Raw genomic sequence first — 19,738 nt, forward strand, 5'->3', positions numbered from 1 at the left:
CAGTGCCAGTTTTACTTTAGAGAGGTGTGCGAGCTAACTGGGCAGCAAGGCTGGAACGTGCACGCTTCCATCCGTGAGCTGGTTAACTTCCCCTCACTCACTGCGCAGCAATCGCGTTACTAACGCCTCTTCCAGATAGCGATGAACTGGTGTGGTTTAGCAATTACTGACACATTTATTTGTGAAAACAAATAGAGGGAGGGGACAAAGAGGACAAGAGTGAACCGGAAAGGTGGGGAAGGGCCCCACGGGGTGATGGACAGTTTGCCCCAGAAGAAAGAATAGGAATGAGGAGTTGCGAAGGGCAGAGTTTGTCCCAGAGCATGTAAAACAGGTTCTGTATCTCCTCAATCAGTGCTCCGAGGGCAAAACAAGGCAGAAAGCTTTGTTCAGTTCCGTTCTGCAGGCACAGTTCAAGTTAAGCCGAGGCAAAGCAGTGGCTTGAACACATAAATCCCCCAATCATGCTCACAACAGTGCATTACCCTCTGCAGGAGGTGCCCTCGCCCCTTCCCCAGGCTTTTATGAGCTGCTTTATGACTGTGCAGCCTGGAGATCACCTCTCCTGTTGTAACCTCCTCCAGCAGGCAGGCGGACTGCTTTAACAAAGAGGGGCTGCATCTGAATTCCCTCTCATTGCATGGAGCAGCCCATGGATTCCACAGGCTCACCCTCTGCACACAGAGGCTACAAGGCTGCTCAAAGCTTTAGGCACAGACCTCGTACAATGGGCCCAGGATAAAGCAAGGCAAGGACCAGTGATGGGTCCCAGAGCAGAACACAGCTCCAGTGGTGCTGGATGCAAAGAACACACACAGGGACAAATGGGCTCAGCCGGCACATGTGCCAGCACTGCCCTTGGTGAGCCCATGTCCAAGGGCACCAGCATTGTGCTCAGGCAGAGCATGAGCTGGCCCAGGACTCTTGCTGTTAAAAGGAAACAATCCATTAAATGTGCCTCTTGACGTCCTCTCACCCTCGCTGGTGATCCCAGCCCAGTGCAGGGAGTACTCATTGGAGTGCCATAATGTGACCTACGAGCCATCAGCAGGGATAGCAGGGACCTGCAAGCCTGCAATTTGCTAGGCATCAAATGGATGGGGATGGCTTGGCAGGTCCAGAATTACAGTGTGAGCAGGAACTGAAGCCTTTACAGGGGAAATTATTATTGTCAGGGTTTTATGGAGAAAATAACCCCCTAGAATGTATTTTAAGGTAGTAGTTTAGACAGGAGCGTGATAACATCATAAACCATGGGAGGAAAACTTGAGGCATTTAAAAACATCAGAGCAGAAACAAGAGTGAATTATGACCGCCTCGTTTTTCCTAGTTATTTGTTGTCTTAAATGATACGTGTGTGCATTTGTAAATCTATTCCTTTAATTCCTGTTAGACAGGTTTTCCAAATGGAAGAGCTCACGGCGCTGCTCTATTAAAGCATAGAAATAGAAAGCTGTGAGTGTTTAGAAGCAGCAGCTGGAGAGCTCAGGTAAGTGACCCCATTGAGACAGGAGATGAAGGTGCTATCACACAGAGCCCGTTCGACTGCAGCCACCAGGGCAGCAGCTTTCCCTTTGAAACCTCCCACAGCTCCTCCCTTGGGTTTCAGAACCCAGCAGAGCCCTTCCAGAGCAGGCACGTGCCCCCATCAGTAGGTCTGGTTTGTTATGGGACCTTTGCAGCGGTCCTTTATGCATCAGAAGGTATACAAGCTGCGTCAGTGCTGCCTAAGAGCGAGGTTCAGGTACCTGGTTACAGCCACGGGCATGTGGCGAGGTCAGGAGGATTCACCAGTGTGCTGGCCTTCTGCTGCCTCCATGGAGCAACTGGAGTGTACGTAGGGACAGCCTGAAGTGCACCTTGAATTGCACTGCCCAGCGTCACCCACATGGGGATGAGCCTTTGCTCCAGCACAGCATCGCCTCTGTCTCCTTCTCACAGCAGTTTCCCCAGAGTGGAAGAGGCAACAACCAGGGCTTCAAGACATTCATCCATGTGCATCTCAGCACAGAGGCAGCCACGAGCTCTTCAGAGCTGCCGTGTGCTGCACTCCATAGCTCTTCCATGTACTGTAATTTAATGTCATAAACAAGTCCTCAGCCAGCCTGGGAAGGGAACTAAACCATCAGTGGTTCCTGAGCCTCCTTAACCAGACACTCACCCTGTGGCAAGGACTCCTAAGGGAAAGCAGCAGATCTATAATGGCACAGGGAAAAGCAACGGGAACCACCACATCTTTCAGAGGTGGGATGCTGGAAGGAGGCAGAACAGCTCATTTTGGGAGCTATGAGCTCAGCTCCCTGCTCTGCATCCCAGCACATCACCATAGGTTGTGTCTGGTAAAAGAAGATGATGTGATGCTGATCTCTGTCACATAAAGGTCTGGACCAGGCTCTGTTGGAGCAACTCCCAGGGTATCTCCATGGCAGAACACCCCCTTTGCTAGGAAAGCACACCCGTAGCACGTATTATTTCAATGGCTCCATCACTTCAGACAAACCCTCACCATCTGCTTCCCCCCCTAATTACAAATGCAGAAAACATAATTCACAATCAAATCACACAAAAAAAGGACAGAAAATGAGCAATTAAAATGCTCATTCTGCCAGGCAAATCTTCCTCCCCTTCCCAGCCACGCTGCAGCCACCACGGCTCTTGCCTGGTACAAACAGGGGCAGAACTAGTCCCAGGCCACTGGAGAAATCAGTGCTGCTGGTTTCTCTGACAGCAGCCTTCCAGGTTTGATCTCATGGACCGAGGACTCTATAGCACCACTCTGCTACTGTATTTGCTGGTGTCTTGCTAACGCTCAGGACCATGTTTTCTGAGGGAGCAATTTACCTTTCCATTGTACAGATGGATCTTGGATATTTCCCACTCCCTGCCTCTCTTCTGGGGTCCTCACAAGCCAACAAAGCCTTGAGGGTTTGGGGGATACGCAGGGATTGATGATGATGTTTCCCAGGAGACATCCCAGCCTGAATTCATCATTGGTGCAATGTCACTGCACTTGGTGAAGTTATGATCCCCTCCGTAACGTGTGTGCTGAAAGGCACATTAATATTCAGGCACCATTTGTACTCTCTAATGCAAGCCCACAGAGGCAGTTTCTTGCATGCTCAAAATTCAGTCTCCCTCTCTTAGCATCAACTGGTTTGGAAGGGCTGGAATCCAGCTCTGAGGCTGGAGGAAAGGGGGCCCTGGGAAGGGATGTTCTACTGGGGAGAAGCACCCGACCACTGTGCCTTATCCTGCCTACCTGACCCTCAAGACTGGAGGACACACAGCTCTGGCAGTCAGTCTGTCCATCACCAGTGCAGGGGCTTTTAGGAGCAACCTCAGTCCTGATCACTGCTGCAGGTTATCACAGCTCTTGCTTAGTGTCCCCCCTGCCCAATCGGTGCTCCCCTTCCCTGGCCCGAATCAGCTCCTCATGAGCCAGCACTGTGGGATGCCACATGAGAAGTGCTGGATGCGAGCAGCAACCCCAGGTCCCCGCAGCTGACCAGAGCATCGCTCCATCAGCACCTCCACAGCTTCCTCCCTCAGGAAGCAGCATCTGCCATCAGACTTCTCCAGCAATTAGCAAATGGGGCTGAGATGATTCACGGCTCTCAAGTGCCATTGGAGCTATGACAAGGCCTCAGCCAAAAGCCAAGGGTCACGTCACTGCAGCTGGTGGATGGGGACCGGTGGCCAGGAGGTTGATTGGGCCATCGGGCAGTTTGCCGTCAAGGGATGATGGCCTGGCTGTAAGACCCGGGATACGCAGGGTCAGCACCCATCCCGTCACCATACTGTCCTACATGGAGAGTATAAAAGGCAAACAAAAAGACAGGCAACAAGTTATGAATTCAAAGGAGATCTCTTTAAGTGCCAAACTGCAGCTGAACTGTAGTTACTGTTATTACACAGAAATAGACATAAAGCTATAACGAGGATCAACACATTTAATCACAGTCACTCAACAAAACACTGAGTCCGTGCAGTTTAGCTATTACCTTTCCACAGCTCTAAAAAGATTTACCATAATTTCAGCTTAATCTGGAATTTTATTATGTAGTTATTTTAATTTCACTTTATTTTATCACTGCTTGGAGCCCTATTATCCAGGTAAGATCAGGTTTAGACACAGCAATGATGAATAGCTAGAAACAGCTAAAACAGAAACAGAATCCTGCTCTGTTTTGCTATACGCAGTAGAAAACCGCCAAGAGAGCCTTTTTGATGTATTATAGAGTGATAAAGAGGTAGTTCCTACTGGGTGGCTGGGATGAAGGTTTAATTGGATGCTCCCTCTCCTCATTATTTATCTGTATGTGCACCCCTCACCCATAGCCAGATTGAAAGCCAGAAGAGACCACGAGACCATCTTCTCTTGCTTAGGTTGAAGGCACCTCTGAGAGCAAGCCTGGCACTTGGGGCTGCAGTCTTGGCCCTGCTGGTGTGTGCTTTGCCACCCCAGCTCCTCAGTAAAGGACCCCGGGGAGCATTAAACACAGACAAGTGCTCTAAAGCACAAATCTCCATCTCATCTGCCATGACATTTAAAGCATACATTTAAATGCTATCCTGAATGAGAATATAGTTCTAAATTGGGACTGAAAATCTTCAGGACACGCTTTAAAACCATAAGGATGAAATGCCACATGTGACTGCTTTGGGAAGAGCCAGGAGAAGGCTGTTCACACAGCACAGCAATGCAGCCTCGGCAAGCAAAGCATTCACCGACAGGCTCAGCCATCGCGGCTGGTGACACACGGCACAAGAGGGTCACGGCAAGGCATTTCCTAGGCAGATCCACCATACATCCCATTAATGCTTGCTGGGATTTACTCTCCTGCGTAGTTACACACCATCCACGCTGCGCTCATGATTCAGACCGGCTGGGCACACGTATCCTCAAGGGAGCTGCAGGAATCCAGGTTCAGGTTCGACCTCCAGCAAACGCGCTGCTCGCTGCCTTCCCTGCGCAGCCAGACGGGTGCTGGGGAGCCGGGCTCTGAGCAGAGCCTGGCCCGGTCTGCACCGTCCTCTAGTGGCCACCAGCCCCGATTCGCTGGCCCCGGGGGCAGAGGGAGTGGGCAGAGCCCCTGGGCAGCTCTGGTCAGGTCGGCCTTGGCTGCAGCCCCATCCCACAGCCCTCAACTGTCTCTGCATCGAAGTGGTGGGGCACAAACCTGACATTACCAAGAGACCGCTGCTCTTTCTGATCCCTGACTTAGTTTGAAACCAGAGGCTTTCAATCTGCTTTTCTCCATGACCATGCAAGCTGACAGCTTCTGAAAGCAGTCTTGTAACAGCGAGGTAAGTGACCAGAAGTGGATGGAACTCCCAAATAGCAATTGCCTACTGCCCAGCTCTGTATAGAACCCTCAGGGCAGCGTTTTCCTCCACACATGCAGAGGGGTGGCTTGGAACCACCCCCCCAGGTGCTCTCCATGGCCTGGTTACTGCAGAGGACCACACAGGACGGCTCCCAGCTCCTCTGGCCTCTGTGACACAGCCTGGCAGGCTCCACATCAGCAACTCAAGACCATGAGGACCAAAGCCCCTGTGCAAAAGTTGCCAGTGACAGCAATGCCCCCAGGAGGAAGATGGGAGACTCCAGCCTTGTTGGGCACACGGAACAGGGAGGATTGCTGCTGGGAAAACAATCTCTGCTGCCAAGTATGAAATCAAGAGAAAGTCTGAAGTAAATAAGGCCATAAATCTCTGATAAGCTGAAAGAGAATAAAAGCTCCCATCACTATTTATACACAGCTCCTCAAAGATAACAGGAGTTCATTTACTAAATACCTTTGACAAACTAAGCCTTCAGGCAGAAATGGTCCAGAGGAAGCATTTCAGCCAGGCAGGATGATGCTTCAGAAGTCATTCTAACGAGGAAAAGCTTCACAGGAGAAGACTGTATCGAAACAGCCACACACTATGGCTTTAGACATGATGCACGGAGTGCAGGAAGCTAAGTCCTGGGACAGGATGCAGGAGTGGATCTGTTCCAGCTCTGAGACATGGAGCCATCCCATGGAGCATGAGGCTGGTGAGCTGTCAGATACCCTCAGGCACACACCAAACAAGATCACCATGTGCTGGCCCATAGACCCAGCCAAGCTCTGGGCACACGCTGGGTAACAGCAGCATCAGTGACAATGGCTGCAGACACCCCTGCTGCCAGCACACGGTGGGATTTCACTTGCTGCCTGCATCCCTTGCCCTGGCCTCCCCTGTGGGACACAGCAGCAAATGTCACCCACGTCTGCTCAAGGCTCACTGAACTTCAGGAACCATTGCTTCGGCTGCAGGAGGACCTTACCTGGGCAGAGCAGCACACCCACAGAGACCCATCTCTTCACCAGCAGGCCTTCCACTCAGGAACTGCAGCTCCTGGTCATGAAGCCTCTGTTTTCAACACCACAGCACATGGTAACTAACTCCTGTCTCCAGCAGAGAGAACTAAAGTGTAAATCCTCACTCTCCCGGTCTGCAGGAAACTGACACAGGTAGAGATGCAATGATTCATTCACTTCGTATCTGAGCCCAAGACTCTTTCACCCAGGATTCATGGCTGGTGAAACACTGAAGATGTTGGTACCTTCATGGACTTCTTCCTGGGAAAAAGCGAACACCCCCCACTGCCAGTAGCACTCCCTTTTCAAGGTATATTGACATTTTAGTCTGTGGTCATTTGACCCCAAAGATGCAAGGCTCTGCCCACAAGGCAGCAGGAGGCCGTATCAGAAGGCAGAAGCTGTCACTTTCCACCACTCCCCTCCAACTCCATTTGCCCAATGTCTGGGATATTCTTGTTTGGTGCCAGGAGACCCCAAGACACGAGAGAGAGGCAAACACACCAGCCCTTTGGATGCTTTGTTCACGGAAAGACTCTGCTCTCCCTCTATCCAGATACAGAAACCCAACCAAACTCCCTTATTTTCAACACAAGACGTGGACTTGCCCCATGCCCAAAGGGTTTAATATGTGTGCATTAAAAAAGAATCCTGACAATCCTGAGTGTCAATACTATGAAAGCTGTGAATGACACTGCCAGCAGTAACTTCAGACAGATGTAACTGGGCCAGCCTGGGTGAAACAAAAAGATGCAGATAAAAGTATTCAAAATATATGCTCATTCTTTTCAAAATTCAATATATTCATTCATTTCATCTGAAAGGGGTTAGACTTACACGCTTCTTTCAAAGCAGCCATGTGGTCCTCAGTACTACAGCATCAGAGCACTTCGAAACAGTTAACCGAACACATACATACAACGTACATAAGATACAGGGAGACACATTTTAGAGCTGGAATAGAAGGCTTGGGTGAACCTGAACAGAGGACTCTCAAGTTGTAAGTGAGCATCTCAGCCATTCTGCATTCCTACCAGACACCAGAAGTCAAAGGAAAACAAAGCAGGCTGCCCAGGGAGCAGACAGGGTTGCAAGCTCTCTACTCTGAGGATATGCCCATTGTTTGGAAAGCATGAAGAAAACCTAACAGTTAGGATCTCCAGAACAGCTGCAGCTCTCCTTGACTTACACTTGTCTGCCTGCAATGACGTTTCTTGGCCTCCACTTCCTTGACTGCATTTTTCTCCTCCACAAACCATGATTTTCAAACTATGCAAAGTCTAACAAGGTAACGTCACCTGGCCTCCCTGCTACAGGAGGCACCAGGACTTCCAAAGCCCATGAGCATTTTGAATTAAGCAACCTTACAGCACGAGATGGATGTAGATGAAACAACATCAGCAACACTTTGAGTTGGAATTACTGATCATCATCCATGAGTTGTTTTTGACAAACCAGAGCTTTCAGTGCCTCACACATGGGAGTGTTCGGACAGGAACATAGGAAACTAAATATCCCTCTCAATACATGGGTTCTAAAGTGTATATAAAAAAATACAGTTAGGATATCACCAGGTGCTTACAGCTGTTTGTTGAAGTCTCTTGCTACAAACAGGTTGTTAGTTAGCTCTAGTATAAAAATAACACATCTGAAAGGTAAAAGGAGCAGTCAGAGACCCCAGGTACCCCCAGTCCCATTGAACGGCAGCAAGATGGGCTGATGGTGCAGTTACTGACCCCAGGCAGCACCAGCAGCTCTGGAGTCCCAGCAATGAACAAGTCCAGAAAACCTTGCTCTGAGGACAATCCAAGTATTGGGTGGCAGTACACGAGCATGAGAAACAAAGGGAAGTGCACCCATGGGTAGTGGCAAAGGTCGCTGAAGGCGGCTGCACCCTTCTCAAGCAGTCCAGCTCTCCTCACATGGAGACACTTCAAAGGCAGAATTGCTGAGCACAGTGTGAGCTTTGTGCACGTCCCTAAGATCAGTCAGTTGTGCAGATGTGTTTGCAGGAGATCACATCAATCCAAAGAAAAGTGCTCTGCAAAAACATCATTTTTCTTCCCAAACAAGCCTCGCACTTGCTCAAACTCCAGGGGCACATCAGTCACCTTCTTCTTTACTTCTTTATCAAAAAGCTACAAATAAAAAACCAGAAGATATTGGTAAAACTCAGTACAAGCTCTTCACCCTGGCTGATACCACTGCTCACTCTCACCTCTTAAAAGATCTAGTAAAAAAACCCTTTTATATAAAAGCCATCCCTGTCACCATTGCTGCTCGTGCTCCACCATTTAATGAACATTTTCCTGTTTGTCCCTGGCTCTGAGTAACCAAAAGTCAGTCTAGCTCCCTCTCCAGCAGCAAGGCTGATGAACAGGACACAGCTATTGCATTCAGGAGCCAGTCTCCTCTGGTTCCAATCTTTCACAAAGGCACAGCAACACTACCTCATAAGCTGAGAGCTCCAGGAGTCCTGATATGTCATCCTCCATTTCAGACAGAGACTGGTTCAGGATAGCAGCTGCCTTGGCCACCTCGGGGTGATAATGGCTTTGTAGAGTCTGCAAAAGCAAGACAAACAGGAGATGGTCGTAAATAGAGGGTAACACACATCCCTCCGGATTCCCACAAAGGTATCTGCCCCTTTGGTGGTCTGATCTTCAGGGAGCATCCAATTCTGGCAGGAGCAAGTCTGCTGTACTGTGCTACCATGGAGCTTCAAGAAATCCTGATTTCAGCCATCTTTCACACACATCAAAGGCCCCTCTCACCCCATTCAAATCCAGCTCGAGAGATGGGACTCTTCCACAGGTCATGCCTACAATGTATAACCCAACTCTGCTACCTCCCATTGCCCTGATCCTGCAGCCAAGCTCCACCTCTCTGGACTTCCTGGCTCCTGCACAACACTGTCGCTGCTGTTTCAGCCCCTTACACAAAACTCTTGTAGCATTTAAATGAAAGTGATAATCCTGGCATTAGGGTTTTAGAACCGTCAGGAGTAACTTAAGCAACTTCAACCTTCATGCACTATCCTACAAATGATCTGGGTGAAAGGTGAACTTTACAATCTTCTCTAGCATTTTTAAACCCATTTCTACAGGATGACCTAGCTGTACCCAATTAATTTCCATCAGTGCTCAGCAAGTTCCTCTCTCCCCTCCATAGCAAATAAAAAGCCTCATAGATTTTCAGCTATTTAGTCTGTTTCAGCTGTTAACTGCACACTTTTTAGCTGCAGAGTCAGCTGTGTGCTCACAAGCCCCTAATTGACATGTACAAGAAATCCTTTGCCTCTTATGCTAGGACAGAAAAGGGTGCAGATTAAAGGATCATCCAGAAGCTCATCGCATTTGCAGGACATACCTCAGCAGGTTCTTGTAAGGGGGAATGCCAACATGTGTCAAGGAAGCAGCAAAGTTGGAGGAAACCCATCCTTTTTAACTGACATACCTGAATCTCCCAGAGCGAGCTTTCTAAAGCCCTGCTTTTGGATGGCTCCTCCTCCTCCATAATATATGGATCTTCTGAAATATCTAAGGAAACAGAGAGCAAATACCTCCTGTGTGATGTGTGTAACACCAAAGGGAACAAGGAGACCCAGAGCGATGCTGCAGAACAAGACAAGCTCAGTGTTTGGTACAGCTCCACCAGTCCTGCAGCACTTGGAAGCAGCCTGGGTCAGTGTGTCAGGCTCAAAGCAGCCTTCACCCAGGGAATCACGACAGCAGGGGAACCAACATTGAGGCCGGAGGTCAGAGGAGCAATGCAGGCAGGTCTCCACAGCTACAGAACTGGCAGGAGCAGCCTGCTGGCTTCTCACAAACTCAAGGCACAGAATGATCCGCTAAATCTCAGAACTGGGATCTCATCTCCTCCTTCACAGGAATCCTGCTCTCTACATTGCCTCAAGGCAGAACACACAACTCTCTGCCCACCTTCCCCCTTACCTTCTGGCCCATTGGGCCTGTGTACTAGCACTTTGCATGAGGGGTGCCTCCGAAAAAGGTTACAGATGAAGGGAATGACCATGAGCAAAGCCTCAGGAGGAGCAGTGAGGGCCAGCCGGGAGAGGCGCTTTATAAATGCTGCCACCAGGTATGCTGGCAGGTGACTGTTGGAAAGGAGACAGAAGAAACCAGCTTGTAAAAGTCCTATCAAGTAAGCCTCACCAATCCAAACAGCAGGTCAGTGTAAAGAGATCTGTGGGGATCTTCAGGGTTTTTGGGCTATGGAGTAAAGAGAAGCTATTAGAATCCTAATTTCAAGCAGCAATATAGACTCTTGTGCGCTCTCTGGAAGAAATTTGTGAGCATTTCCATTCAGTGCATGAATAATCTCAAACCAATTCAATCCAGATGCATGGCACCGCTCCAGGCACTTGTCAAGCACAGCTCTGGTACACGGTCATTCACATGGCAGTCTTTATTCAGTCCTTTTATAAACTTCTGGGTTTATACATTTGGCCAGGCAAGCACTTCTTCTCATGTCATTTTTTGGGTTTAATTAATACACAGCCCATGATGGTAAATTTACATAATACTTCCAGGACTAAAGCAAGCGCTGCAGCTGTTAATGGGAACATTAGGCTGCTATAATGTAAATGTGCAGGGTAAGGGGTTTTTTCTAATGGTAAAAATGCAAATTTCTAACAGCAATCAGCTCATCCAGGCACTTTTTTCAGGTCAGAAGAACCAGGATGAAAAATGACAATTTTCAGCCACTCAGCCTTCAGCCCTAGGGCTTGTTATACTTGCAAGGCTCAGCAGAGCCACCCCATAGGACACCATCTGTCAGAGCTTGTTACTCTCTCCAAGGTACACTACGGATACAAGCAGCCTGACATTAAATGCTCAGTGCTGAACTGTAAAGTGTTACTCTTGGTTTATTTTCTAACATATGATGGCAACTATATGACCAGCTGCTTATCTCGTTTCTTCCCTGTGTACGATGATTTGACAGGATCAAGACAGACTGTCAAACACTTCATATTTCAATGTTAGATGTCTGCAAAAGGTCATCAATTTATCAACAGCTTTATCACCTATAAAAAGCCTGTGAATGTTACTTTTCCATATTCATAAAGAATGACAGAAAAATCACCACCTTCAGCCAAATGGAATACAGATCAAAATATATCCATAATCACTCGCAGATCAAACTCAGATCACTAACTGCATTTTCGCTTCCTGAAACTAGATGTTGTATGGCAAATCTTCAGAAACAGCACATGAAAAATTACACACCACTACAGTAACACCCTTAGATTCAGCTTTCTCAGTAAAAATGAATCTAATCCAGTAGGCACACTGAATACGTAATATCCAGACATGGGGGACTGTTCAAGAATAACAGAAAAGCAGGAGGAAAATATGTGAACATAAAGATGCTACTTACGATGAAGACAAAAACAGATCAAGCAAATGGAAGAAGCGGGCTCGGTACTTCACATGATATACAGAAGGGTCTAAAAGACTGTACAGCTTTTTGTAAAAGTCAGGATATTCCCTGTTATAAAAGAGGAAAAAGACATCCGTTAGTGGTGGGACTACACTGTGTCTGTGGAGTTTCTGTGCTTTCACTACAGACCACTGCTGTGCTCTGTTTAGCTTTCTTAGTCTCCTCTCTACAGCCACCACTTGAAAACGAGCTGTAAGGAGAATTTATGGCTCTAGCAGTGCCCAGCCATTTTCAGGATGTGAAGCTATGTCCACTGACTGCAAATGGTACACGATTCAGTGAAAGGCACACTAAAGACTATTGCTTCACTATGTAATCAGATCAATGGAAATCGATTTTCAAGTGCTGAGCAGCCACAGTCTGGAGAAGAGCATATTTAGGCTCAGCTGCAAATAAAGTCAGACTACCAAAAGAGCTAGCATCCAAACAGCTGAGCCTCTGGTGCAGAGTTTGGCTCTCTCATGGGGGAATTTAAGGCCTGCAGCTGTGGAGAATCCATTTCCATTCCTTTACATAAAGATATAAATGCAAACCCCCATGTCCCTTTAAACAATATGCTCATTTTACTTACAGATTATGTTGATGAATCAGAATAAATAATCCATTTAAGGCTAAAAGACTAATTGCTCCACCTGTAAGAAAGCAGACAGGTATGAACACAATAAAAATTAAACCAAAACCAAACCCAAAAACTGATCAGCTTCAACTTGTTTCTATTATAAAACCTCCACAGAAGGACCACAAAATTAAGAGTACCTGAAATCTGAGAAGAGAGAAATCTGAAATCATGATGGCTGTAAAGTGACACAATATAATCTAAACCCTTCCAGAGGGTCACATGTTTCTTACAAAGATTAAACTGTAGGACTTACAAAGATTAAACTGAGGAACAGACTCTGAAGGACAGAGACACAAAACCATGATGCTCTAATCTTTCAGTAAAGCCACACTGGCAGGCAAAGGTCTTAGGATATCCCTGTAGGAATCTGTGCATCCTGTGTCCTGATGCAACCCAGGTATCAGCAGTGCTGGCTGAACTCTATTTAAGAGGAAACTCCAGTATTCTACTCTTCCCAAGGCTTTAAATATTATTTTCCTTACACACAAGGAGCAACAACACTGATAAAGAGGTAAAAACCATCTCATTTTTAGTGACAGTGGAGTCCACCCTTGTTCCTTAGCTTCATCCCAGCCAAAAGTACATCTGTTTCATCATCTATGCCATGGCGCTGCATCTAGCAGACCTTCTGAGTTCATACGTACTTGGTACATTGCACGTATGTATCACAAAAGATAAAAAGCCTGTTTTCACTCACCTATGCCATATGCCAGTGTTAAGAAATCTATCATGAGAGTGGGTTCATTCATGTAAGGCAGGATGGAGTCATGCAGAATAACAAGAACTTTTTTGTAGAGGCCAGCGGGTAGCTGTGAAGGATGACACAATACAGTCAAACAATCATTGTGAGAGAACTCTGAGAGCAACAGCAACCCATGGTTCAAAAAGATAACACACAAACAAAAGGCAATGTGCCAGGACAATACAGCTTTCAGCAAGAGTTCCCAAATATGAGAGCTTACAAGTGATACATGACCATCAAGTTCATTGAAAGCAGTAAGTGCTCACAACTAAAAGTGTCATCACAGCTCAGATGTGACAGTCACTAGCAATAAAGCTTGGTAGCCTTCAACATGTGAAAAGAGACTGTTATTGCTGCAGGTCACTCCTTGGGTTAGATTTGTTTAAGGTGGAAAAAAAAGAGGCCAAGAGTAAGAAGAAACAGACCATACATGAGGTCATCTTTCTTGGCAGAACAACCCAGCAGAAGTGGTGACTGCGCTGTTCTCATCCAACACTGAAATAGTGGGGTCCTACCAGGAGCTCCATGCAACGAGAGCCTCTAAAGATTAGTGACAGAAGAGTGGTACAGATCAGTGGCAGAAGGAACACTCACCTTGTGCTTCAAGAAACTGAGCCACATTTTTTCAAAGGCCTGCTTGTGTGCCTTAAAACAGAATTGCAAACAGTGAGTTACATGGTGTAGGTAAAGCTACACCAAACACTGGTGTAGGTAAAGCTCTACTTTAAGTAGATAAAATTTCAACTCCGAAGCACCAAACGAACACCTACCTGCAGTTTTGACACTTTCAATTCCTCCCAGTTGTCTAAGAAGAAAGGGGAAAGAGATGCTGAACTTGAAACAGATGTTTAAAAAAATTAAGATGACCATTCTTTACTTAGTCCTTTGATACCCTAAAAATTTAGGCTGAAGTCCTTGTCTTGACAGAAGTCCATAAGAAACCCCACTGCAGGCTGAGGAATGTGGATTTTGTAACACTGTTTAGAATCACTCAGATCACAGCAGCAGATGTTTTCCATAACCAAAAAATAATATAAGTATTTAATAATAAAAATCTTAAACCTGATTTTCTTTTCCATACACAGATCATCACATGGAGCTGACTAACCTTGCTTCGCCAGAAATTTGACCATGTCACTCTCTTTGTTCGGCATGTTAATGGGTGAAATGAGGGAAAAGACGTTCTGTTGGTAAAATGGCAGCGGCCTCTGAGAAAAAAGCATATAATTAAACATGAAGCAAGTTCCACAAGAGATAGGGCAATACTGAAGCCAGCGTCTTGCTACCTCCTAAGCACTGTATGTACCTAAGAAAGAAAAAGGAAAGGAAAAATGCTGATGGCTGAACTACACACTGGTGTATTCTCTATTGCTGCCTTGTCGTGGAGCATTATCTGTTTGCACAACACAAAACCTATCTCTGAACTAAAGAGACAGAAATTCTGCTTCTGGTTTAACACAACTGGTGGATCCAATTAAAGAAAACAGACTCTTCTTCTGCACTAAAGAGAGAACAGACTTAAAAGTTCTGTGTGTGCCACCCAAGCTGCAGAGACTTGAGTAAAACAGAAGCTAGAACCCGGACCAGAAGGATCTGCAGGAACGATGCATCTTGAACTACTGTCAATTTGAGACTGAAGAGTCATAAAAGATAATTAATCCCCAATGCCTTCGAGTAGGCATACTCATTTCTCTTGCTTCCAAACATTTCCATACACCCCTAGTTGCTCCCTGCTTCCTGCACAAGACACACGGGTTCAGAGCAGTTTATCTGGACCCACCTCAACAAGAACATTTGTTACCTCTTTTGTCTTCTGCATGACTTGTCCAATACTCTCAGTGACTGCCCTTATGACAAAGTACCGAATGTCATCATACTCCATGTACTCTTGAAAGCGAGAGATGAGCAGTGAAGCGTCCTCGTTTACGGGCAGCAAGCCATCAACAACTACCTAACAAAAGGTTGGTAAAGGAAAGCAACAAGTCAGTCTCTACTGGAGTAGACAGAGAGCTGAGCTGGCTGAGGCACCCTCCTGTCCTTCTGAAAGGCAGACAGCTTGGTTGTGTGCTGCTTTCCCCAGGGCAACATCACAAGCCGTTCTGACAGGCCCCCCCAACCTCCACAAGGGGCCCTTTCCATCAAAGACAATGTCATTTAGAAGTGACACAGCAGCTGAACCAGGGTCAGCGCCTTCCCTCTCATGTCCCTGTCCTTGTGAGTGCAGCCAGGGACTCCAAAAACCGACTCCAGGACTGGTACTTCATAAACACTCAGGAATCCAGCTCAAACCTGACACCTCACCAGGGGAAGAAGCTCTCGGTGCTCTTCCAGACCACCACCTTCCCTTAGCACTGAGAACCTCCTAGGTTGATGTTTTAGCACTGGAGAAGGTGAGCATCCCATCAGGTAACTGACAAGAGAAACTTAGTTCTGCAGCTTACCTTAAGAAGGTCACGAGGAAAAGTTAAACTGCCCTTCCACTCTACTTTGATCAGTGGGTATCGTGCCTCCAACTCAACAAACCTCATAAGGGTGCACAGCGACAATTCCTTTAAAAAGAAGACAAAACCCCACCTCAACAAGGGCACCAGAGCTTAGACCCAAAGGAGAGAGAATGAACTATGCTCCTCACTAAGAATGCTGCAAGCCTGGTGAGCAGGGTTGAGCCAGTGCACCAGCAACATCTCTGCTGGCCCTTTCACATTGAGATACTGGAGCGATAAATGCTTCTGCACTGCAAGGGACCCCAGTGTGAACTCAGCAGCAGGCTCGGGCCCTACCTTGACCTGGAAGGCCTCGTGCCCCATGAGCTCCGCCAAGCAATCCACGCACTCCTTGTAGCGGTGCCTCATCCATATCTTGTACTTGTCCTCAGCGCTGTGGTTATCTAAGGGTGAAACACACAACCCTTAAAGCTCGGAGCGGCGGGGCGAGACCAGACCCACCGAGGCGCGGCCCAGGCCCGGGGCCGCTCTCCACTCACCGGCCAGAGAGGCCTCCTCGGCGGGCAGCGGGCCTACGAACAGCTCCCTGCGCTCCAGCAAGGCTCCGAAGAGCCGGCTGCAGGCCCTGCCGGCGCACAGGATGTCCTCCTCCTCCTCCTGGCCCTGGAAGAGCGCGTCCATGAGGGGAGGCCGGCGAGCGGCGAGCCGCGGCCCTCACCCCTCAGCACCGCCCCACAGCCCGCCCGGCCCCGGCCCGCTCCCTCCCCGCTCCCCGGCCCGCACCGCCAGCAGCTCCAGGATCTCGAAGACGCGGTTGGCATTGCTGCGGCTGCCCAGCACGGCCTCCAGGCAGGCGGCCACCGCAGCCCCCCGCGCCATGCTGCCGGCGGAAGGGCGGAGCAGGAACCACGGCCGCTCCGCCCAAAGGCGGGGCCGGGGCCGCAGCCGCCCCGCACCGAAGCGGGCACCGCAGGGGTGCCGAGAGCCGCCCGATCCCCCCGGGTTACAGAAGGCAGAGCAGGACAGCGTTATAAAAATGTACACTTTATTACACCTTCAGGTAGAATACATCGCTATTCCTTATAACCCTACTGCATCAAGTACAAACGCGCATGTTCATCAGCTATTTACAGGTTGACTTCCTAACGCCCTCCTGGGAGAAAGACACATCGAAAGGAAAAAAGAAACAAAGTTAAAAAGGTGATATTTATCTTCATGAACTGACCTAAACAAGAAACAATCGCCTCTTGAGACACCAAATCAGCACAATGGCGCACACAACAGCTTTCCCACTGCTGGAAGTGTGACCCCCCCACCCATGCACACAGTAAGAGCTAAACATTTAAAAGTAAAACTGGGGCTAACTAAGCAGTATTTTTGGATGAGCATCACGATACTGTACACACAGTGTCAGTTATCTGCTACCACTGCATCTGCTTCGCATTTCCAACTATCCCACCGCCAACAGCACCAGCCTTGCGGCCAGAAATGACATTTAGGTAATGGCACAAACCCCAAAGAGGGTTGAGGGAATGCTGCCACATGCACAAACAGCTTAAAAAACCCAACACTGCCCCTGTAATTGCAGAGCTGAGGGTCCAAGAGGCTGCAGGAGAAAAGAGGTATAAAATTAACACACAGATAAATCGGGAAGGCTGCCTGACCCAGTGTTTGCATTCGTGATCTTAACAGAATGGGCTGTCCCTATCCTACTAATGGGTATTCTTTCTTGTTTAAGCCATTTGGGCTGCTGGGTACCAATAGGTGTGTACATACAAAGGTTAGGAACAAGAGATATGCTTTCCTTGCATTTAAAAAGGCTCCCCTCCTAAGAGTAAAAAGATCACAGAATGGAAAAATAATCTTAAAACCGTCTCAGAGAAGGAATGTGAGAATTCTGTCTGGATTTGACATGTCATGCACCTTTATGGCCAAAGTAAAACAAATCCATTCAAGCCACCAAGAACTTTCAGATTCCTCACTCAGTGCTGTTTGCAAACAGAGTCTGCTTGTCATTTTATGCAAGAAAAGTACAGAAACCCCCCCAGTTCTATGCAGCTTTTTGCAAAGGTTTTTTTTTTTCATCATAACAATAAGGCAAACTGATTTGGAGGAAGAGGCCACGCTCTATTCACATCCAAAATACCCACCTGAAGATACATTCATCATTAGCTTTAGTAAAAGAATAGTATAAAAGTTAGATCTTATTCTTTACACAGTTGAAGAAGTAAGTCTTAGATTTCATTTCACTATTCTCCCGTCCCCTAGCCCCCCCCCCCCCCCCAAGCTGAAAGCTGAGTAGAAAGTACTGAACATTTAAACATGTTGCAAGAGCAGAATGAAACTGAGAGATTAAATTTTATCAGTTGGAGATTTTCCTTGATGGAATCCCCATGAGGAACAGCTATGGATCAATTGTTGAGCTGTATCCACCAAACATCTTCTACCGAAAAAAGAAAGGGCTACACTTTAATACACATCTACTATCAACACAGTATTTACTCATTTCATGCCTAAAATATCCATTACCTTAAAGTGAAATATGAGAATGAGGGCACAGGTTGGGTGATTCAGTAAACTGTACACAAAACTACTAACAAACATTTTTAAAAGACTTACAAAAATGGAGAATGAAACTTTCCTTTCCTTTTTTAATTACATATACTTACAGGTTTTCACATTTATTGGCTAAACTTTGCAGGGAGCACTTCAAATATGTTAAGATCTTCCAGAGGTATTTACCTCAAGCAAGAACAACACGCAGCTTTTATAGAGATGGAAAATACTTTGCTGTAATAGCCACACCTGGTTCTTCTAATGGCTTCACCGTGGATATTCAGCACACATCTGAACTACAGCAAAGAACTGCATATTCCCATGGGCAGATGAATTTCACTGACATGTATGGCATATTACCATGTTACTTTTGTGAAGCTGGGCAGGTTTTAAATGTAACTAATGTCTGCGTTATCTGGTCTGAATGAGCACAGAGAACACTGGCAGAATGCAGCTTGTACAGATTGTGAGTGCTAAACAGTTGCTAATACACTGAAGTTATATGAGAGTTTCCATGTTTAAATGTTCACCAGCAAAAAACACTTCTGCTAAAAAAAAAAATAGAGGTGGTTTGTCTTCATTGGGGTGTTTGGGGTAGCTTCTCACTTGGCTTAGCAACTAAGAAATGCTGTGTTTCCCTGTTATTGCATTTTAACCATTAGTTCAACTTGGTTTAGTAGGTGCCTTTAGTCTGACAGTAGGCGTCCTCATTTGTACTTTTGCTTGCTGATTCTGGGCTTCAGATGTTGCTGGTGGCTGGGCTGGATTCTGTACACCCGGAGCCTGAATCTGGGGAGACGCTGTTGTCACGACTTGCTGCTGTATGAGTTTCTGCTGGACGACCTGAGCAGTAGCAGTTGTGGCAGGAATCACCTGAACTTGCTGTTGACCTGCTGTCGTCTGAGAAAGAGTCACAGTTTGGGGTTGAGCCTGTACCTAGACATGAGGATGACAAAGCAATGACAGAATAGTTTGGCATTAAACTGAGCATTCATTACATTTCTGCTCTACAGAAGGCATCTTTCTTACATAGGCATTTGCTCTCTTGACTGACAAACATCTTGGTCAAAGTAAGAAAGCTGGGAGGGACTCTGGGAGCACAGGTTGTAGTTTCACTGAGAAACACCATTCTGTCACATCTTCTAGAGCCTTATAATTCAGAACTAAGAGCTGAGATGCCTTAACTTAGATCTCTGCAGTGCAAATCAAAGGACATTCCCCCAGATTCTTTACATAAGATAGATGAAAGGTATAGAAATCCCACTGGATAAACTGGAAAATTCTTGTACTGCAGAAGCAGAAGTGAAGGAACAGGGAAAAGAACAGAGGATCAAAGAGATTAAAATGCTGACTCTGCTCCCCTATTGTGACAATAAATACAGCCACCGAAGCTTCCTATCAGTCTCTGACATTCCCCTTTCAGACTACAGCTGCCAGTCTCTATTGCCAATTTAGGGTAGAATAGTTCGAACTCTATCCAGAAATCTAATTTTCATATCTCTACCCAGAGCAAGGGAGAAGAAAATTCAGCCTCTCTTTGTTCAGGTGACAAGGTAATTAAAAC

At 47.0% G+C, this 19,738-nt stretch overlaps 2 protein-coding genes across 17 annotated transcripts in view; both read right to left on the minus strand.

Annotated features, from left to right (window-relative positions):
• Window positions 1–7,769: 7,769 nt before the first annotated feature.
• On the minus strand, window positions 7,770–16,559 carry NOC4L (nucleolar complex associated 4 homolog). Its single transcript, XM_061355332.1, has 15 exons — window positions 16,402–16,559; window positions 16,158–16,281; window positions 15,955–16,061; window positions 15,616–15,723; window positions 14,976–15,125; window positions 14,283–14,382; window positions 13,945–13,979; window positions 13,769–13,819; window positions 13,130–13,241; window positions 12,385–12,445; window positions 11,751–11,861; window positions 10,304–10,467; window positions 9,807–9,889; window positions 8,801–8,914; window positions 7,770–8,488 (listed from the first exon to the last, which is right to left on the minus strand). The coding sequence occupies exons 1-15, from the start codon at window positions 16,495–16,497 to the stop codon at window positions 8,372–8,374; spliced, it is 1,533 nt and encodes a 510-aa protein (XP_061211316.1). The 5' UTR covers window positions 16,498–16,559; the 3' UTR covers window positions 7,770–8,371.
• An 87-nt stretch (window positions 16,560–16,646) lies between these two features.
• Window positions 16,647–19,738, minus strand: part of EP400 (E1A binding protein p400) — a 47,451-nt gene continuing 44,359 nt past the window's right edge. For all 16 annotated transcript variants that reach the window (XM_061355349.1, XM_061355343.1, XM_061355348.1 and 13 more), the window contains one exon: window positions 16,647–19,110. In XM_061355349.1, the coding sequence (XP_061211333.1) occupies window positions 18,838–19,110 (273 nt within the window). In that variant the 3' untranslated portion in view covers window positions 16,647–18,837. The remainder of the gene's footprint in view (window positions 19,111–19,738) is intronic.

Source organism: Neopsephotus bourkii, unplaced genomic scaffold, assembly GCF_033783945.1.
Source record: "Neopsephotus bourkii isolate Nb327-2 ecotype Australia unplaced genomic scaffold, CSIRO-AGI_Nbou_v1 NB_795, whole genome shotgun sequence".
Lineage (NCBI taxonomy): Eukaryota > Metazoa > Chordata > Aves > Psittaciformes > Psittacidae > Neopsephotus > Neopsephotus bourkii.